The sequence below is a fragment of the Orcinus orca genome, chromosome 11 (assembly GCF_937001465.1).
Source record: "Orcinus orca chromosome 11, mOrcOrc1.1, whole genome shotgun sequence".
Taxonomy (NCBI): domain Eukaryota; kingdom Metazoa; phylum Chordata; class Mammalia; order Artiodactyla; family Delphinidae; genus Orcinus; species Orcinus orca.
Genome location: NC_064569.1, coordinates 3,390,385 through 3,412,076, shown reverse-complemented (window position 1 = coordinate 3,412,076; position 21,692 = coordinate 3,390,385). Strand labels below are relative to the sequence as shown.

The 21,692-nt window shown below is 55.2% G+C and overlaps 1 protein-coding gene and 1 long non-coding RNA gene across 7 annotated transcripts in view; one reads left to right on the top strand and one right to left on the bottom strand.

Moving 5' to 3' along the window:
• The window catches only part of IQSEC3 (IQ motif and Sec7 domain ArfGEF 3), a 100,748-nt gene that overhangs the window by 23,347 nt on the left and 55,709 nt on the right, over positions 1 to 21,692 (top strand). For all 6 annotated transcript variants that reach the window (XM_049694812.1, XM_049694811.1, XM_049694815.1 and 3 more), the window contains exon 2: positions 6,814 to 6,897. In XM_049694812.1, the coding sequence (XP_049550769.1) occupies positions 6,814 to 6,897 (84 nt within the window). The remainder of the gene's footprint in view (positions 1 to 6,813; positions 6,898 to 21,692) is intronic.
• LOC125960533 (uncharacterized) lies at positions 13,980 to 20,830 on the bottom strand. Its single transcript, XR_007470293.1, has 3 exons — positions 20,000 to 20,830; positions 14,521 to 15,231; positions 13,980 to 14,264 (listed from the first exon to the last, which is right to left on the bottom strand). It is a non-coding gene; the product is annotated as an uncharacterized LOC125960533 (long non-coding RNA).

Here is a 21,692-nt window from a genome sequence, read left to right as displayed (position 1 = left end):
TGTGCAGGGCTTATTAGGTTTCTCCCAAGGCAGTTTCACATTCAGAGTCTTACCAAATCCCCATAACTCAGTGAGATAAATAGGACATGGATAAGAGCCTTGTTTACAGTGACTTGACCTTCCCCAGGGCCAGCGGCGTGGAGAGGGGGCTGGGTCTCCAACGCCAGCTCCACACTGTTGCTACTGCCTTCCCGGAACCCTCAGCCCCAGGCCCGGGGCCAGCATTTCCCCAGCTCTCCCACCCCACCCCCAACTTTCTCATTGTCCTGCTTTCTGGCCCCCTGGACTCCTTTGGCTCAGTTACGAGCCATCTGGTCTCTGAAAATCCGAGCTAGCAGTTGAAGGGAAGGAAAGGAAAAAGGTGGTGTTTTTTCCTGCTGCTTGGAGGGGGTTAATAATTAGGTGATCGGGGGCAATGGGAGGAGGGAAGTTAGAAATTATTCTCAAGACTCTTGATGAAGTATCAAGAAGTGAGAAGGGGGAGAAAATATTTTGGTCTTACAAAAATCAGCCATATTGGGCTTCCCTGGTGGCGCGGTGCTTGAGAGTCTGCCTGCCGATGCAGGGGACATGGGTTCGTGCTCCGGTCCGGGAAGATCCCACATGCCGCGGAGCGGCTGGGCCCGTGAGCCATGTCCGCTGAGCCTGCACGTCCGGAGCCTGTGCTCTGCAGCGGGAGAGGCCACAACAGTGAGAGGCCCGTGTACCGCAAAAAAAAAAAAATCAGCCATATTAAGGTGCAATTACACACTAAAATTCTTCCATTTTAAGCGTGTAGTTTGATGATTTTTGTCAAACGTCTATAGTTGTGTAGCTACTTCTCAAGCTATGGAACATTTCCATCACCCCGATGACCCCTCGCTCCGTTTTCACTTTAATGTCTCCCCTCCCGTATCACTGAAACTGATCTGCCTTCTGTCACTATTGTTGTGCCTTTTCTAGAGTCTCTACAATGGGATCATACATTGTGCGGACTTTCGTATCCTTCACTTAATATAAGGCTTTTTTGAAATTCATCCACGTTGGTACATACATGAGTAAGCCGTTCCTTTTCGTTGCTGAGCAGTATTCCATTGTATGGCTACACTACAACTTGTTTATCCATGGGTATTTAGGGGTGCTGGGGTTTTTTTTTTTAACATGAATCTTTAATTTTTTTGTAATAAGTGCCTCTATGTGACTAGTGATATCACTAGTATATTTTCTTTGGTGAAGTATCTGTTCAAATCTTTTGTGCATTTTCCTATAAAGCTGTTCATCTTTTAATTATGAGTTGAAAGAATTGTTCATTTTTCTTAACAGTATCTTTCAAAGAGAAAATTTCTTTTTATTTTGATGAAGTCTAATTCATCAACTTTTTTCTTTTATGGTTTGTGTTTTTGTGTCATATCTAGGAAATCTCTGTGTCCTCTAAGTCGCGGATTTTCTCCTATGTTTTCTTTGAGAAGTTTTATACTTTTGTCTGTTACTTCAGGTCTATGATCTATTTTGTATTAATTTTTATATATGGTGCAAGTTATGAATTGAAGTCCATTTTTTGCATGTGGATATTCAATTGTTTCAGCGCCATCTGTTAAAAAAATTAGTATCCCTCATTGAATTATCTTGGTACTTTTACCACAAATCAATTTACCAAGAATCAACTGATATTTGAATCTATTTCTAGCGTCTCTGTTCAGTTCAGTCCATCTGTATGTCTCTCCTTATGCCAACATCAAATTCTCTTAATTTGGGCAAGTCTTGAAAGCACACAGTGTATGTCCTATAACTTGTTCTTGTTTCTCAGAGTTGTTGTGACCATTCAACGTCTCCCACCCCCCATGAATAGGAGTGACTTCTGAGAAAATAAGGTCATCTTTTCCTCCTATTACCATGTTTAGATAGAGAAGGCTTCCTGGAGGAGGTGATAAAGTTAAGAAAAGGGGGAGGTGGGAGGAGCCCAGTCTCCAGGCTCTACCGGCACTGGTGACGGTGGCACTAGGACGGGTCGGGGCGATGAAGGTGCCGGGAATGACTTTATGATTTCTCCCTTTTCCTGAAGCTCAAGACAGCTCCGTCGGAGAGGTTCCCTGGCTGTTTCCTTCCAGAGGCTGGGGGTTAGAGCTGCTGTCTTCAGCCTGGTGAAGGGGAGGGGGTCCTCCTTCAAAGCTGTGCCACAGGGGTCCTGGCTTTTCCTCCTCAGTTCTCCTGCTGGGCATCCCCTCCCGCATCCTCCGCCACTTCACCCACCGCATCACCGCACGTCTCATCAGTTCCTCTCAACTACTTGGCTGTGTGGATGGCCAAGCAGTGGAATCCTGAGTCTCAAACTAGAGACGCGGGAAATTGTAGGTGCACAGCCTCCCGTGGCTCGGAGCCTGGCCTGGCTACAACCTCATTAGCTCCTGGCAGCTCTGGGTGTTTCTTCCCCCTCCAGCCAGCTGGCCTCTGAGGTCTCTGCCCTTCCCCAGGCAGCACCACCACTCTCTTCTCCGCTTCCTGGCTCTTTCAGAGTAAGAAACAGGATCCTCTTCCAGAGGAACCCCAGCTCCTCCTCTTCCTTCAGGTCCACGCTGACTCCTTGGAAGACCCTTAACCCCCATCTTGCTCGGGTGATGCCCTGAAATGCCCCGATGGCCCGCTCCTCTCATCCCCTGAGAACTCCATGCTCCTTCCCAGCCCAGCGTGGCAGCAAGACCAGGGACAAGCCACACACTCAAACCCTCATTCTGGGTCCGGACCGCCCCGCTCTAGGGTCAGCACATCCACCCACAATCCAGCCACCCCATCAACACTCATCGACTTGGGCCACCTGGGGCATTCTGGGTCCGGACTGCCCCGCTCTAGGGTCAGCACGTCCACCCACAAGCCAGCCACCCCATCATCACTCATCGACTTGGGCCACCTGGGGTCGCTAAAGCCAGGGAGGACTGAGTTCTGCCTAAAGTCAGGGGCCCTGGGATCACGAACCCGGGAAATAAGCTTTCAGCCTGGATACCATACGCCTCCCTCCTTTGGAATTCCAAGAGCCCAGGACCCAGGATGGGTTGTGCTCTTTTTTCAGAGGGGCCCCCTTCCATTGCCAACGTGCTGGGGCCGCTCAGTTCCAGATCTCGGAGGGCCACCGCCTTGGGCTGCGAACTGCACAGACCGCGAGGTGAACGATGCAGCGTGGCAGCTCCGGGAAAGCCCCTCCCGGGCTCCTGCCCTGGGCCGGGTTGGGGGCTGTAGGATTCCAAGGTTCCTGGTGCACCTTGAAGGGTCCCCCTCACCCCAAAGCGCAGCGGTTGCCCTGAGGCCTGTGAGCACGGGCTTTCCTCCTTCCTTTACCTCCCCAGCAGCAAGGGGAGACAGGCCTGCCTCTAGGTCCTCCACCTAAATGCCCAGCATCTTCGGGATTCGCTCCACCTGCGGAGCCTGTTTCCACCACAATGAAATGGGGATGCAGCGATGTTGCAGGTTGCTATCTGCCCTGTTTGATGAATTAGGTACCAAGGGCAGAGGTCTGAGAAGCAAGTTCTGAGAGCAGCAGGTTCTTGCTACGTGGAGGGGACGTTTTCTGCCTCTCGGTGCTCACAAAATGCAGCACCTGCTGACTTCAGGCATGCAGAGAGCACCCTTCGTGGAAGAAAAATTCTTCCTTTCTTTCTGGCATTTGAGCTGATGAAATTAAAGCCTGGGTCAGAAAAGTGAATGAATAAAACGTTCGCTCGTATGACCCTTACCTTTATGATGTGTTTGTGCATTCACGTTGTATCTGCTCGCCTAAACACCCTGCCAAGTGAAGGATTTACTGTTATCCTACTGGTGAGAAAACTGAGGCTTCGGGAGATAAAGGACTTGACGAACCTACACAGGGGTTGTGATCCGCTTGTGGAGGGCTGGTGAACCCAGCACAGATCCCAGCACCTTACTGGGGCTGGGTTTGGGGGCAAGGCCTCAGGCCAGCTGTCCTGGGTTCTGTGGACAGGCCCCCCGCCTCACATCTGCACAGGCTGTGATGGGTGGTGCCGCCCCGGGGACCCTGTCTCGTCCCTCCTGTCCCCCACTTCCCTTTCTCAGCCTCTGGTGCCTGGTGGTCTGGTGTCTCTGGTATGGGGGCAGTGCTCCCAGGGAAGGCGGGAAGAGAGGGAGGCAGAGAGGAGGGGCTGTGACCTGCAGGCCAGGGATTCAGGGATCAGCTCAAGCGCGGTGGCAGGACAGGCCTCGGACTCGGGCAGCGATGGACAAACAAGGCGACGATCCCCCGCCCGTGTTCTCATTACGGCTGGAGAAAGTTCCAGCTTCAGTCAAACAGGAACTTCATCGTTGGTCGATGTGGCTGCTCTCCTGGCGGGTGGACTCCCTGAGGCGTGGGATGCTTGTTTGCACGCTCATGCACTGGGTACCAGCAGTGTGTACCCGGCACTGGGCTAAGCAGCGGGGACCCCCGTCCAGGGCGTGGGGCCTGGACGTGAGTGTCCACTGGCCATAAACCTTACAAAGTAGAATAATGGACACAATCCTTGAAACCTGCCTGCCTGGGCTTTAGGCTCTCCTGCTAACTAGCTGTGTGACCTTGGACAAGTCACTTACATCCTCTGAGCGTTGGTTTTCTCATTTGTATAAAAGAGGCTGATAACACAGACCATAACGAGTTGTCATGAGAAACGAGGCATGTGTTGAACGCCTGAGAGTTCACCTGTGGTTCACAGACTCCCCCGGCCTCCGCTTCCTCATCTGGAGACTGAGGAGGAAGTTTTGTTGGATGCTGTTTTGTGAGTTTTAACAAAGTGACACATGGAAGGTGCTTAGAACAGTACCTGCCACATAGTAAACACTATGAAGTGCTGAAATATGATTATTAGTATTTTGCGGCCCCGATTTTGTCTTCTATCGTCTGTCTGTTTATCCGTCTATCCATCCATCCATCTATCTATCTATATCTATCTAGCCATCCATCCATCCATCCATCCATATTTATCTATCTATCCATCCATCCATCCATCTCTATCTATCCATCTCTAGCCCTTACTTGTACTTTACTAGCTTTCCCACTTTTTGTCCCAGGATCCCACCAAGGGCACCACATGGCGGTTAGTTATCACATCTCAGTTTTCTCTGGTCTGTGACAGTTTCTGTCTCTTTGTGGATTTCAAGACCATGACAGTTTTGAGGAGGACGGGTCAGATATTTTGTAGAACGTCCTCGATTTGGGTTTGTCTGACGCTCTCCCACGTTTGGAATGGGTTATACGTTTGGGGGAAGGATACCACAGAGGTGACGTGCCTTCCCATTACTTCTCCACTTTTTTCTTCCAATTTTGTCTCTAATGAGAATCAATTCTTGGGGTTCCTCTGTGTGGGTTCTCCTCTGAGGTGGAGGGAAGGGAGGTCTGGGGCTGACTTAAGCTAAGACCTGCCCAGATCAGGCACTTGGACGGTGACCTCGGGCAGGGCAGGGGGCCAGGGTGGTTAGAGGTGGGTAGCATGAAATTAATCCCAGAAGGAGGCGCCGAAGGGGGTGTCTGTTGGGAAGCCCCTGGCCCAGGCTGAGAAGGCCCATGGGCAGGAGGTGGATAGAGAGGAAACAGGGGAGGGGCTGAAGGCAAACTCCTCCTCCCAGCTGGACTGTCCTTAGGGACCCCATCAGTAGAAACCCCAAAAGAGACTGTGACCCCCAGTACACTGCCAGCCCGAGCCTGAGGTGTGGAAGGACTTGGCTTATGTCTCCCATTGCACATGCCAACACAGCCGCGTCTGGAGACCTGGGAGGACCACGTGGAACCTGCCTCAGTGCTGCTCAGGGGAGCGGCTCCCAGCCCTGGGACATTGATCAGAACAGAGCCCTTTCGGGTCTGACTTTCTCTGACTTCACGATGGTGACTGCTTGCCAAAGGGGAGAAGGCAGGAGGTCAGCATAACTTTATCCAAAAGTAATTTCAGGGGAGTTCCCTGGCGGTCCGGTGGTTAGGACTCGGTGCTCTCACTGCCATGGCCCGGGTTCAATCCCTGAGTGGGGGACTAAGATTCCACGAGTCACACAGCACAGCCAAAAAAACAAAAACAAAACAACAACAACAAAAATAATTTCAGTGTTAAGTCTCAAGGTGGCTCAAGACAGGTATTAGAATCCCAGCCTCGCAGCAACGGAAGGACCTTGGAAATTGTGTAGTCGGATGGCTCTCAATTCTGGCTGCCCTTAGAAATATCACCTGGGAGCTTATAAAATGTCCTGCTGCCCCTGACCCAGGCCAGCCCAAGTGAATCCGTAATTTAAAAAATCTCCCGGAGAGATTAGTAAGCAGCTGGGGCTGGGAACCGCTCCCGTGGTTCATTAGTAAATAAGCTGAAATGCAGGACAGGTGAACCAGGTATCACAACGCGAGCCACCTGCAGCGGTGGCCCCAGAGCCCGGAGCTCCACCTTCCGGTCGGCTTCTTCATCCACATCGGACAAATCTCTCACCAAGCCGGCAACTCTAAGGCCTCTACGAGTGTTTTGCATACGATTAGCTTACAAGTGTTCACTGCATGCAATTCTGTGCATCTTGGATGAATAGACCTAGTTCTGCCTCGCTGGTCGGACCTTAGTGGGGGAAAGGGTTATAGATCATGACAAAAGATACAGTCAAATAAATGTTACGTCACATGGAGGAGCCTACTGCAGGGATCGGGGCGCAGAAGTAGAAGAGGTCAGGGGCTGCAAACAGGAGGCAGTGTTTGCGTTGACTCCGTGCTGCACGTTCTCCCCTGGGTAGTGTTTGGGACCTTGGTGTTACCCAGGGGCAAGGTGTTGAGGCAGGAGCACCTTGGGGTCAGAGGGCGCTGACCTTCTTCCTCTGCTCTGCCCTCAGGAATGAGACCGTGCTGCACCAGTTCTGCTGCCCAGCCGCGGACGCCGAGCAGAAGCCCGCCTGCTCTGACCTGGCCTCCCAAAGGTGGGAATAATTGCTGGACGATCCTCCCTTCCCCACCCCCACTGTCCTTCCCCCTCCAAGCAGAGCGCACACCAGGGCCCTACTCGGCCTCTTCCTCCCGAGTCTTGTGGGATTTTTGTTTGTTTTTAGCTCCTCCCTCATATTTCCACCTCTCCGTCCTTCCTCTGGACCCCAGATGAGCAGTTCCCAATTTTTAGGTCATGATACCCTGCTGTGCAAATCCCAAACCTACGCTCCTTCCCACTAACCAGCCTGTAAAAAGTTCACCTTTTTAAATGTCAGGGGAAATTAGCTTGATTATATCTATACGTCTCACGTGGCGGGGTGTCTGGCACCCGAAGGTGCCCCACCAATAATAGTACCCATCCTGCCTCTCATATCCAAGATTTGCATTTTTCTCTCCAATCTTTCTCCTTCCACAAAGGAGCCAAGGTAACTTTGATTTGAAGGTTTATCATACTGCGCTGGGTTTGCCGACCACCTGGGAAGGGAGGGGGCCCACTGAGAAGTCAGGTCTGGAGTCCCGTCCCAGGCTCTCTTCCCTGCCCTGCTCTGCATCGTTCGCCCACCCTCTCTTTTCCCCGCAGGCTCTCTCCATCGCTTTCGTTCTTCCCCTCCCCTCCATCGTCCACTGCCTCTGACCCTCCGCCTCTCCTCCTCCTCCGTGTCAGCGTCCTCTCCCCCCGGCTCGACCTGGAGCTGCCCGCTCTGTACTGGTCACACTTTGTCCTCTTCTCTTTCCCCCAAGTTTTCCATCTCAGTTCAGTGCATTTCTCTTTTCTTTCCTTGTTTTTACTTCCCCGGGGGTCAGGATACTCGGATTCCAGCCTGAAACGCACCCCATCTGCAGTCTCCTCTTGTTGGAATGAACCTGGGCAAGTTCCTGGATTCCCCTGGACCCCACCTTCCCCGTCTGTATGATGAAGGGGCTGGTCTATGTAGGGAACAGCATGACTTCTCATCTCACCGAGGCTTCTGGGCTGCTCAGGGCCTGGACAGGCTTTAGGACCTGTCTCACGGGAGGGCAGCAGAAGGTTCAGAGCCGCGAGCACCCTGGCCCAGACCTGCTGCACTAAGGGCTGCCTCCAGGTTGAAGCCTCAGTGATTCCATGATCCCTTCATTCCTTGGGAAGTAACTGGGCAGTCATCAGAGATGGCAGCCGGTGGGCTTGGGGATGGAAAACCTCCCCCGAAAGGTGTTACTGCTTGTTTTCCCTCAAAGGGAGTCCGAGCGGGTTGGGAGAGGCAGGACCCTGGGGAGGCAATGGTGGGAGTTGAGCCATAATAAGGGGCCCACCCTGGGGATCCAGGACTGCAGGAGGCACGACCACACCGGGGGACAGAGACGAGGGGAGGCCAGAGCTGTGCCGATGCCCAGAGGTCTCGGGGCCGAGCTCTGTGCCCAGGACCTAAGGAGAGTGAGGCCACCTGGATCTCGAGGGGCTCCCCATCCAGGGGGCATGCGATGCCCCCAAGTTGAAAATGGCCCTCCTGGAAACTGGAAGGAAGAAGAGAAACGGGAGAAAGAGATGGTGGGAGAGGAAAGGAAAGGGGGCAGAGAGTGAGTGGCCCAGAGTGATGGACAGCAAGGAGGGAGGGTGATGGACAGCAAGGAGGGTGATGGACAGCAAGGAGGGAGGGTGATGGACAGCAAGGCCACCTCCCTCCTCTGTACCTGGCCGACAGCAAGGAGGGTGATGGACAGCAAGGACGGAGATGGACAGCAAGGAGTGGGAGGGCCTAGCTCCATCCCCTGGGCGGTCACTCTCAGACACAGGAGAGGCTTCTTCCTAGACATGTACTCCTTGGCAGGGAGGAGCTGTCTGCTCTGTCTCCTGCCCAGCAGGCCACCTCAGTCCCGTCCACCTCCATTGCTGCCACCCAAGCACCGGCATCAGGTGAGGGTGGATAACAGGGCGCCCCCAAGATGCTCGTGCCCGGCAGGCGCTGGGGACGGAAATCCTCCCTTGGGTCTCCCACGCCCCTTCCTCTCTCTCCCGCTCACCCCTCCGTCTTTTTCTCCAACTGCCTGGCCTCCTACCCCGAAGCCCTGAGTCCTGGTCGGAGGCGGTGGGAGGACCTGGTACGGGAGACAGAGGCGGTATACTGGGGCGGGGCGGGGTGCTGCCCCTTCATGGGGGCCGGGCGCCAGGGGAGCAGGCTTCTTATACATCTATTATCAGTTTCCCATGGTGGGGCAGTGATGCTGGGAGGGAAGGTGGGAGGTGGGAGATTCTCTTGGTCCCCGAGGGCCTGTGACACTGCCCACTGCCGCCCTCCGTCTACACGGTCCAGATCCTCGGTCGCTGTCTGCTTCTGTTCCCAGTTATCCCAAGTCGTCCCATCTGTCTGGCCTGTAGTTTCCTGGAGTGTGTTTCTGTCTGTTTGTCTGTCCGTCTGTCTGATGTCAGCATCTCAGCTTCTCTGGGAGGAGCCCCCTGGGTGCCTTCAGACGTCCAGTAGTCTGCGTGTCAGTCAGTCTGTCTGTTCTTGGCTTCCTGGGGGGATTCCACCCCCAGATACGTTTTCTCCCATCAGACTCCCAACATCCCTGTTCCCAGCCTTATCCGTGACCTTCCCAGCCCCTCCCTTCCCTTTGACCAGGCATCCCCGCCCCCAGAGAGCATACCCAATCCCTCCCCCACCCTGCCCCCGAGTCACTCTAAGGAGGTGCCCAGGTCAGAGGCCTTGTGTGCTGTGAGAGCACACGGTGGCTGGATCGCCAGGCCCTCAGGGCCACGCTGGGGAGACCCTGGGCTGGGCTCTGAGACAAGCCAGCCCCTCCCACTGCTCAGCCTGGGTTCCCACTGGCTCAGCAGGGCCCCAGCCGAGACGGCCTCCTCTGGGGTTTCCAGGGATAAGCCAGGTGGTCTCTACAGGGGGCCCAGTAAGGACTCCACGCCATCAGTCAGAGCTCAGGGTCAGGGTCTTTGTGAGAGCAGGGCTGGCCACCTCCCTCCTCTGTACCTGGCCAACAGTGACCCAGGTCAGCAGAGCCTGAGGTGCCACACCCTCCCTGTCCCCACCCAAGCTGTGGGGCTGAGCGAGAGTCCCCTTCCTGAGCCGCTGGCCTCATCCCCAGCGAGTGGCGGCCCATCACCCTTAGCGCCTCTGATCAGACGCACAGAGACCAGCTGCTGCAGCCTGAGGAAAACGCTCGGCCAGGGGAGACCTGGGGGTCCAGGAGAGACCCTTGCCCCTCCCAAAGCCCCAGTCCTCGGGGTGTGTGTGTGGGAGGGGCTAGGACGGCCTTCCCCAGCTACCCAAAGGGCAGCCCTGGGGGATGGGGTCAGGAGAAACTCTGTCTTGGGACACGGAGCCTGGGGGGAGCGAGGGATGGGCACAGTGGGCCAGGGGACGGGGTACAGTGGCGTGGTTATGGGGTTGGCGAGGTCTCTGAGGCTGGACCACCCGTGCATCGCCCCGGGCACACAATCCATGCTCCCCCCCCACCCCACCCCCACCCCCCCGCTGCCACTAATGACAGGGCTTTATTCCGGGCCACTGAATAGGCCAGTAATCACAGCCCTGCTTTCCATCCATGGGCTCTCCTCCCTCTGGGGCTCTCAGTGACGTCAGGAACAATGACCCTGGAGCTGGCCGCTGCGTCCTGCATCTAGAGAAATAGTGGCCCATTTGTCTCCGAGGGTGGCAGTGGGGCCCGAGAGGAGGAAGGCTCGCTTCTGTTAGAGTAATGACAGGAGGTGGCGGGGGAGGAGGGGTCAGGAGGGGGCCACTGGGCAGGAAACAGAACCACCCCCCAGCCCTGGGGAGGGGGAGGGTCTGGGAGGCATGCTGCGTGTTGGGTCCTTCCGCTAGGATGGAAGAGGCCTAATATTATGGAACATGCCAGGGCCGTGTCACTAAGCACTCAGTACTTTATCTCGCTTCATTCCGTGTGACAGCGCTGTGGCCATTTGCAGATAAGGACTGGACGGTGGAGAGAAGTTTGGGGTCTTGACAGAGGGACCCCTGCCAGCTAGTTTTGGAGCCGGAAGGTCAGCCCAGGCTGAACTCCGACAGGCAGCCGCTTTCCACGGAGCTGCCGCTAGGATTTTCTTTAGGAGCATAGGAGCAATCCTTCCAGCCATTCCATTTGATCCTAAATAACATCTATTTTCTCTGATTATAAGTTATACTGCTAGTTGTTGGAAATGTGGTAAATGCAGAAGTATAAAGAAGAAAATAAAAATGGAAGGCAGTCATATAGAATGAACCACCGTTAATATATTAGTGTGCAACCTGCCAGGGTTTATTTTTCTAGGCTGGGATTTACATTTTCCCCCCAGGAAAGAAAAAACGATTTTATTACCTGCCCTTCCCACGCAGGGCACCGTAGCCAAGGAGAGCCTGCCGCCCTGACCAGTCCCTCCTGGTGCCCCTGCCCCCATCACCTGCCAACCAGCCAGGCCGGGGGCCCTGCTTGGGACCCCTGAGGAGGGGACACCCAGACAGGAGCGGTGTTGCAGGGAGAGCCCTGCGTCAGCAACCACTGCGTCTTGTCTCCCCACAGCGGCCGGAGGCCTGATCAATGGACCAGCCAGAATTTACTCAGGGATCACAGAGCAATTAAATTCTCAAATCGATACAGTTTAGGCTTCAAACAGCTGGGCTCGGGGGCCACGGAGTCCTTTGCCGGCTGCATTAGTCGCATCCAGGCTCCAAGGCTGCTGGGAACCCTGCCCCACCCCCCGAGGAAGTGGGGAGGGTCATTCTGGGGCTGCAGAACTGCATGCTCTTCCCCAGAGAAGCACAGAAAGGCCTCAGCTTCCCTCGTGGCCCTGGGTGGAGGCGACGCAGGGGTGGAAGCAGGCCCGCCCGGCCCGCCCGGCCACCCATCTCTGGGGTCCTCGTATCTTCACGTGAGGAGGGCCACGGGCAGCAGAAAGGCCAGGGGGGAGCTGTCCCATCTCCGAGGAGACCAGAGATTCGTTTCCAGAGGTCTTTGCAGGGGTTGGGGTCCTGCACCCTGAGCCAGGGCTGTGAAGACCCCCAGAGTGCGCTGCCCTGGAGTGGAGCCCAGGAGGGAGCCCTGGGGGTTGAGGACCTCCGTCCATGGTGGGCGCGGCAAACTGCCTTCAGCGCAGAGCAGCGGGCGTGGGGAGGGGCTGCTCCTCCATCTTTGCGCTTTGTGAGCAGATGTGCCCCCTGTCCTCTGAGGGTCCCCGTGTCGTCACAGCAGAGTCCAGCCCGGCTGGCTCCATACCAGAGGGTGACCTCAACGGAGGTGGCAGAGGAATTTGGTCCTGGAGCCAGGGAAGTCTGTCCCCTGTCACTTTACCCCTCTGTGCTCTTTGCCTCACCTGTGTCTTCCCTGCCAGACCCTGGAGACACAGAAGACAAAACAGATGCTGTCTGGGTGGGGACGTTCCCCTAACTCAACGGGCAGCAGGACAGCTCTGTCCTGAGCTGCTGTCTGCCGTTCTGCTCTGTGGGACGTGGGACTCATGTCTGGAACGATCTCCTGTGTGCCTTTCCTCCCAGGCCTGGCCATCCTCCGAGGTGGTCTCTCCCAGGACCTAGGTGGTCACCAGAGGTACTCAGGAAACGCACCTGCCCAGGGGGCGGTGCCTGGGCCGCCATGTGAGCCAGGCCAGGCTGGGCCCGCCTCCAGACAGCCCGCTTCCCGTCAGTCAGCAGCATGTTTGGAGCAGGTTAGAGAATCCCTCCTCCCTCGGTGTTTCTATTACGTGTCCCTGCACCCGCCAAAGGGAAGGAGAATGCTAGCTGCCATGTGCTGAGCGCTTGCTGTGTACCATAGACATGGGTATTATTTAATTCTCACTGAAAACCCATAAAATGTTGTTATTCCATGTTACACACACGCAAGCTGGGGCTCAGAGGTGATGAATGACTTGTCCACGGGCCGTAAACCCGGAAACCGGCACAGCTGGGACTTGAACCGCGTCTGTTACGGCTTCTATCACTGGAGACAAAAGAAGGGAGGGGTTCGCTGGTGCAGGAAGTGAAGTGTGGCCGCCACCCTGCACAGCCCCCTCCCGGAGAACCTGGCTCTTGGTCCAGGGACCGAGAAGTCGGGGCCTTTCCCTGCCACCCCCCTCCCAGCAGGAGACTCAGGCAGCCTTAGGTAACTACATCAGCACAACCGGACCGAACAGAGAAATGACCAAGAGAATATTTTTAGAGGAGAAAAGCTCTAGGCTTTATTATTTGAAGAAATAAACATGGGAGTTCCCTGGTGGTTTAGTGGTTAGGATTCTGGGCTCTCACTGCCGTGGCCCGGGTTCAGTCCCTGGTCGGGGAACTGAGATCCCACAAAAAGAGAGAGAGAGAGAGAGAGAGAAATAAACATAACCAAGATAATACTTCCAGAATAACAAAACGAAAGCTATCACAAGGATTGGTGTTTATTAACGCAGAGCGTTGTCCAGTTTGGGGGGAAACAAGTTCTCGTTCCATTTGCTGAAAGCTTCTTGCTTGAATCTCTTGGATACTCTCGTTTCATTCCCAGAAAGTGTGGCCTCTCTTCGCAGGCCTAGAGATTCTTCTAACCTCACTGTTTCCTGTGCTGTCTTGTTTTCTCCTCTGAAAGGTCACCTTTGCCTGTTCATTTATCTTGTAACCGATAGCACAACTATGAAAATGACATAATTCCAATAAGCATTTCTGATGGATGACAGAAAGAGTTTTAAATGCGTTTCCTCAGACCCCCAATGAGGAAATAGTCTATCGCAGGAGGGATTGCATGAGATCAGGCATTCTTCAAGAATTTACTGCCTTTGAGAGGCATTGGAATGGTTTAAGAAAGGAGATTTTTAGAGATAACTTTTGTGACGATTAAAAAACAAAACAAAACAGGAAAGACAGCTGTTGGTGAAGGAAGACGTGTTTTTCTGTCTGGAGCCAGGAGAAGTGTGGCGGAGCACAGAGAAGGGGTCCACGGACTTGGAACCACAGGCCGTCAAGGCGGCAGAGAACCAGGAAGCCTTGGCCCTTTACTGCCCAGACAGGAGACCCAGGAGAGGAAGTGCCTCACCCCAGGTCTCCCGCTGGTGATGCTGGGGTCACGCGGAACAGGGAGGGCTCAGGCCACCCGACAGCGCTGGTGCCCCCCCCCCCCCACCCGCCGCTGCTCTAGGCCTCAGTGGCCTCAGCTATCACATGGGTGGTGGCCGGTCTAATCCCCCCAGTGATTCTATAGGACGGCAAGGAGCTGCCCTGGCCGGATGAGGCATCCACATCTGGCCAAGGGACCAGGAGCGTTTGCAAAGCAGGATGAAGCAAAGTGCTGTGACCTGAACAGGAGCGCCTGGGCGGAGGCTCGTGGGGAGGAAAGCAATGGAACCTGAGTCAGAGGAGGGCTGGGAGGGTGGCTGGCCACGGGGTTTCTTTCTCCATTTCACTTACTGTGAAAACACAAAAGGCAGTTTTAAAGGAGACCAGCCTCACCTCACAAGCATGATCCCACTGCCCTCGCATGACCACCTGTCTCGTTTCCATCCCTGTCGCCTCCCCAGGGCGCGGCCTGGGAGCTGGACTGGGCCCCCGGCAACGAGGAAGCGTTGGGTGGCGAGCCAGCCTCAGCCTCAGCTCACTGTATGCAGCGTCTGCCAGGTGACAGGCTCCTTCCCACCCTCCACTCCACCGATCCTCCCCACAAACCTTCAAAGTCACGAGGGCGAGAATCCCTGCGTCCAGTTTTCAGCCGAGGAAATGCTCAGGGAAGGGCAGCAACTTGCTCAGGTTCTGGAGGTGAAGACAGAGCCCGTACAGACAGAGGAGCGGCGGGGCGCCTCTTTCTTGTCACTGTTTGATGGGCCTGGGGCCCCCTCCTCCTGCCCCCCACCCCCCGCAGGCTGGCGGGAACCGGTGTGGGCACCGGGCTCTAAGTCTAGGCTGTAGTCTTGCAGGTTTGGAGAATCAATTAGGCGTCCCTGTGGTTCTTGGATTCCAGGGGGACTGACTCACCAGAAACAGATTCATGAGAGACTGATGTATCACATTAGTATGAATTTACTAATTCGTAACAAGAAACGATTCTGGTAAACAGGAGATTCTTAATTACTGACCAACGAAGAACTCTACAATACAAGGGAATACAGAGAATTCCCTTTCTTCTCTGAGGGCGGAGAGATGAGCACCAGATTCTGTGGATTCCCTTCTAGGTCGGAAAGGAGGAGGGTGACGAGGTGGGATAGGAGTGCCTGGGCTGGAAGGTGAGCTCAGGAAGCCTTCAAGGAAGCACGAGGATGCAGCGCAGCTGAGAGCATGGACAGAGTAACTCACATCCAGGTTCAAGTTCTGGCTTGGCCGCTTACAAACTCTGTGACCTTGGTGCAATTACTGAAGCTTTCGAATCCGCGATTTTCTTATCTGTCCAATGGGGACAACAGTGGCACTTAGCTCTTAGGGTGACTGGAGGATTCAACAACATGACGTGTGCAGAGGTGTCTGGTATATAGTAGGCACTCAATAAATGCTAGCTGTTTTAAAGCTGGATTTTTCAAGAGCACAGAGGGAGACATCAGTTAAGATCCAGGAGTCCCAGGAGAAGGGGTCTAGAAACTCAGGTGTGACTGAGAAATACTTAGAAAGAGTGGGCCGACTCCTTCAGGGGATGGGGTCCCAGCAGGAGCCCCTAGTATGGTGAGCAGGAGGGGACCCACTACCCTGCATCTTGTTCAGGGTCGTTGAGCTGTGCCCTTCAGGGAGAGGGTCCAGGCCCACCTTTGGACAGCAGGCGATGGCATGGGGGAGGGGGCCGCTTTCAGATGTTTCTACTCAAGCCTAGCCTGTGACACACAGAGTTGGCTGGAGAGAGAACGAGAGAGAGAAGCAGGGCGGGGTGGGGGGGTGACTCAAGAACTGAGGGACCAATTTGGGGAAGAGATCAAAGAAGCTAAGAGCCCTGATGAATGACAATCAAGCAGGGCCATCAGGCCTGGAGAGATTTTCTAGACGTCAGGGCCGGGGAGGAAATCATTTAACCCAGCACTGGGCTGTCACAGTGCAGCGAGGATGCGATTAAGGGCAGAGACATTTTATCAGGAACATCTTCTAGCCAGACGACAGCTTGGCTTCCTCTTAAGAGGAGGAGACAGTTTAGCCCCCGCAGGGAAAGGTTTATGGCCTGGCACTGACCACTGCCCTGCCTGGAAGGGGGTGGCTCCCCGTGCTGGGAGCTCTGGAGCTTCTCCCCAAAGCCATTGTGTCCCGCATTGCTGGCCCTTCCTCCCAAACACTTTTGGAGATGACCCGTGAAACCCACAGGCATGTGCAAAATTGCCTGGCCATTCTGATACTGTGAGCTTGGAGTGGTTTCTACTGAAGCAAGAAAGATTGAAGCTATACATTAGGAAGGACTTCCAGGAGGGAAGGTGAAGATAAGGAAGGTGACCATAAAGAAACAGGCAAGGAATCTTGCTCCATAGTAACCTGGCAGATGTCTAGAGCAATGTCCTACCCGGCTGGTGATTCTGCCATTTCCATCTCTTGTGTCCCAAGACTCCTGGTTTTTGGCAAGCACACACCTGACTGACACAGGCACCTGTAGGCCATCAGAGACCTTTCCCCCGATGTGGGGTGGAATGCGAGGAGGTGGGAGGATAGCCTTCCCTGAAAATGGCTCAGGACCAAGGAAACGTAGGAAACATCTCTGCTGGGTGAGGTAGGGCTGGTTTGGGTGGACCTGGAGGAGGGAAATGGAGAGACGTGGTCTCATGCCCCGCCTCTGGGATGGGCTGTCCGCACATGGTTTGTGTGGGCCACCGTCACAGGGCTGTTGGAGGGATCCAAGAAGGACCAGATGAGGTCTTCACTCTCCAGGGAGAGCACAGCAGCCCAGAAGCCAGGGAAGCACAACAGGCCCAGATTAGGGGAGGAAACCTGCATTTACCGAGCATCAGATAGGTGCCGAGGCTTTATGGTCATTGTTTTATTAACTCTCCCAGCAACATAGGTATCCCCACCTTACACAGGACGAAACGAGCTCAGCGGAGTTAAGGAACTAGCCCAGCTCCACACAGCTAGTGAGAGGTGGGATTTTAACCACAGCCATCTGTCTGGTTCTTTTATTTTTTTATATAAATTAATTATTAAAAATTAAATTATTATTACAAATTTATTTATTTATTTTTGGCTGTGTTGGGTCTTCGTTGCTGTGCACGGGCTTTCTCTAGTTGCATCGAGCTGGGGCTACTCTTAATTGCGGCGTGCGGGCTTCTCATTGCGGTGGCTTCTCTTGTTGCGGAGCACGGGCTGTAGGCATGCGGGCTTCAGTAGTTGCAGCACATGGGCTCAGTAGTTGTGGCTCACAGGCTCAGTAGTTGTGGCTCGCAGGCTCTAGAGCACAGGCTCAGTAGTTGTGGCGCACGGGCTTGGTTGCTCCGCGGCATGTGGGATCTTCCCAGGCCAGGGCTGGAACCTGTGTCCCCCGCATTGGCAGGCGGATTCATAACCACTGCACCACCAGGGAAGCTGGTGCTTTTGCTTTTTATCTTATTTGACAAAATAACATGTTGTAAATCCTGAAAAGGAAAACGATGGTTGCCACTTATATAGGGCTGAGGGCATCTCATATACATTACTACTGCGATCCTTTCCTAGAGAGGAAAGTAAGGCCCAAGGAGGTTAGGAGACTTGCCCAAGGCCACACGCAGGTGCATGGCAGAGCCTGGCCGCCTGGCGCTGGGTCTGCGTTTGTAACTTCTACCGTGCTGTGCTGACACCGCCTCGCGTGCTCCCTCCTCTCAGGGACCCCAAAGGCACTCACACCCTTGACCTGGCTGCCAGCTTCTCCCGAGTCCACCTCTGCCAGCCTCACCTGGCATTTCCATGGGCTACTTCTGCATGGCTCCGGACGGTCCCCATGGTGCCTTCGGAAATCGTTACCCATCTGGCCACACGGGGCCAGAAGCAGGGTTCCTTAGGGAGCAAGTCCATTATCTCACTCGAAAGCCCTCCTTGCTGCAGGAACGGGCACAGCCTGGCTGCGTCAGAGCCCTGCCATCTTTCCAGTCCAGCCTGGAGCTGGGGGCTGGGGGCCGTCCCCCGGGAGGGCCTCCTGCCCCTTCCTGGGCTCTGCTAGACCCTGAGAGCTCCCGAGCCGCCCCTGCCAGCACGAGGTGCACTTGGCAGTGCCCCTGCCCAGCAGCCAGAGCTGCTTATGCAACATGACAAGGAGGAGATTCGCCCCTAAGGAGAAGCTGGGGACGATAAACACAGATCCAGGGCAGGCACTCCTCCGAGGAGAGAAGGAGGAACCCGCGGGTACGGATGGGCTGTTTCCTGAGCTGGGTGCAAGCGAAGGTTTTTCTCTGAACCTCGCGTGCACGTTATTCGTATTTGCATGTATCAGATAGTTCATAATAAAAGGAAAACGTGGACGACAAGCCAGAGCTCACTAGGCTGTAACCATTCAGTGCAGCTGTGAGGTGACCGTGGGGTGTGTCAGGGACAGATTACAGGCCATACTTCTGCAGCTTCATCCTCAGGGTGGGTGAGATGGGAATGTGGGCAGACACAGAGGTAAGAAAGCCCGAGGTGTATTCAGGGGCTCAGAGGGGCATGCGCTTGGGAGCTGTGTGAGGTGTGTCAGGCAGCGAGTGGGGCGGGCGTCCTTAGAGCCTGATTTTGCTTCCAGATCCACATCTACTGGGAGGAAAACAAACGCTCAAAAATATTAGGCTTCCAGGGGCAATAAGATGGCGTTAGTCCGTGTGGCCCAGCTTGTGAGTCTGTGAGGGAGGCGTCCTGAGGAAGCTTCTAGGTGAGGCCTCCCTGGTGCTGGCGTCCCGCCGAGGAGTGGGCTACGCAGGGGCCGCTTCCACGTTGGACTCTGGGGCCCCACCATGACTGGGCCTGGGTCTGGGGAGGGCACAGGCCCGGAGGAGGAGTGTGATGTCTTCAACAAGAAACCCCCCCAGACAAAGCAACCCAGCCAGCACCTTCTGGAGCAGCCGTGCAGTCAAAGCCTGGAGTCTCCAAGGAGCCGCCGGGACAGACAATAACTCACTCTCTCGGGGCCTTGGGATGTGTCACAGCCAATGAAGGCAGGGCGTCCTCCGCAAGTGGACAGCAGGGAAGACACGGCCGCCCTCCTCCAGGGCATCCTACTGTGAACTGTGGCGTCCAGCTTGGATGACGCGGGGTCAGGGAGGCGGCGAGGATTCTGCTGTGGCCCTGCGTGTGGTGTGAACAGGAAGGTGCAGGGCGGCTGGCATTTCCTAGCCTGTGCTTGGAATGGGCGGCGAGTGAATTTGTTCCTGACGCTGGCCCTCTGTTCACTGCAACCTCTCCCCAGTACCATCTGGGACACCCAAGGACACTTGACTCCCCTTGCTTGGCCTTTATTCTGACCACCTGAGATCACTTTATCGATTCAGGAGAGGGAGAGACAGGAGTGTTTTAGTAAAGGCTGAAAAATCTTGAGATGTGAGGCTTTTTGTTAGCTTTTGTCTGGAAAATGCCTAGTTTCTTTGTCCCAGAAGAGCTTTAAGAAAGGCTGGCAGAGACCGAGATAATCTAGTGCAATTGGTCAGGCCCTCTGGGGGAATCTTCTAGCCCAAGGAGTCCTCCAGCCTTCAAAACACTCCTGGCTGCGTCTCTGGTAATTGCTGCTCTGGCCTTTGCAGGGAGGGGAAAGCGGCCCTGCCTCCCCGCCCATCACCCGCACCAACCAGCCGCAGGGGCTGGGCCTCCAGGCTCCTCCTCCTGCCTTTCTCTGCCTTCGTGCCAGGACCTGGGGGCCCCCTCCCCTGAAGTCTTCCCCTCCCCAGGCATAGCACCCCCCTCCCTGGCCCTCACAGGCTCTGCAGTAACTCCTGTCCCCTCAGCTCCTGGCACTGGGAAGGGTCTGCCTGGGAGCCCGGGGAGGACATCGCTGCCGGGACCAGCTCCCTGGCGGGGGCTGCACAGCTGCCCTTCCTTCTCCCTCATCCTTCCTAGGGACGGATGTTCCACGGTGGCCAGCACACCAGCCTAGGAGGTCACTTCGTCTTCCTCACTCTCTTGGAAAGGAGATATTCACACCCCCATTTTGCAAATGAGAAAACCGAGGTGCAGAAAAGTGAAGTGTTTCGCTCGAAATCACCTGACTAGTGAGTCGTAGGACCAGGGGCTCCCTCCACTCAAGCTCTCTCACCCGTGAGCGAGGGTCCGTCGGTTTTGAGGGAGCAGTGCCGGTGTCTGAAAGCCCTCGTGTTTCCTCTGGATGACCAGACCAGAGCTGCCTGCAGCGCTTGGCGCAGCCCTCAGCATATGGACAAAATCCATGATCCTCCCTCCAGGAGAGCGTCTTCAGCCCGATCCGCGGAGTCTGTAAAGCCTCTGAAAGTGGAGGTAAAGCTTGGCGTATGAAATCACGTGCATTTTCTGGGAAGAGAGTCCAGAGTCTTTATCAAAGACATCCGGAGCCCAGAAAGGCTTTGCAGGTCTGGGGGCAGGGAGACCAGGGTAATCCTGGCTGACAAGGAAAAGGAAGGAAAAAGAAAAGCTGGCTCTCCATCGCTGACTGGTGCCTCTGGGAAGGAGATTCTGAGTTCAGGGTGCTGGACGCTTGCTAGAGGGTGTTTGGGATCAACACCCATGGAAGGGAGGGCAAGAACACGGCATGGGGCAGAGAGAGAAGTCAACCGTGTTGCAGGTTCACCAGGAGCCTCGGCTAATCCCACGGGGGCTCTGGAGGGACAGTGACCTAGCCAACCCATGTTGGGTCATACGGCTGAGCCTTTACATCCCCTCTTTGTCAGCTGTTGCATGCAGATAGCCCTGGGGAGGATTTGACTTTGGCCCAGTAGCTCACTGCAGTTCCTGAAGGAACTGGGGTGGGGGGCAGCTGACAGATGAAGGCCATCTTCAACAGCACCTCCAGAGCTGGGCAAGCAGTCCTTGAAGCAGGGTCTGCGTGGTACATCACCAAGCTCACCGGAGTATCTCTGCCCTTGGGAAAGTGTATAAGATCAAACGCCATCCACCCATCCATTCCTCCCTCCCTCCCTCCATCCCTCCACCCATCCATTCATCCATCCACCCATCCATTCCTCCCTCCCTCCCTCCATCCCTCCACCCATCCATTCACCCATTCCTCCCTCCCTCCCTCCATCCCTCCACCCATCCATTCACCCATCCACCCATCCATTCCTCCCTCCCTCCCTCCATCCCTCCACCCATCCATTCCTCCCTCCCTCCCTCCATCCCTCCACCCATCCACCCACCCATCCATTCCTCCCTCCCTCCCTCCATCCCTCCACCCATCCATTCACCCATCCACCCATCCATTCCTCCCTCCCTCCCTCCATCCATCCACCCATCCACCCACCCATCCCTCCATCCATTCCTCCCTCCCTCCCTCCATCCATCCACCCATCCCTCCATCCATTTAACATTTATTAAACATGACTTAAAAGCCAGCCCACTGTGAGAAGCACCTGTGACAAAAAGGTGTACATAGCACCGTCTGGTGGAAGACAGAGACATATCAATGAATAATTAGGGCACAAGGTGGTCATCGCTGAAACAGAGGCAGGTGCCAAGGATTACTGGAGCATATTGTGGGGTGGACTCTTCCTGGGGCAATGAGTGAGTCCTGAAAGAGTTGACAAGGCAGAGAAAGAATGGATGGGAGGGTTAGGGGCATGAGGCCTTTCAGGCGGGAGGAAATCACGGGAGAGGCATGGTGGTCTGAGGGTGTGTGGCAGATCTGGGGAGAGTTTCAGCATGGACAGAGTGGCTAGGTCACTCCTGGAGATGAGGCTGGAAAAGGAGATTGGGGTGAGATCATGACCGCTCTTGAGTACCACACGGACATGAGTGGAACAATGAACTGTGTCTGGCAT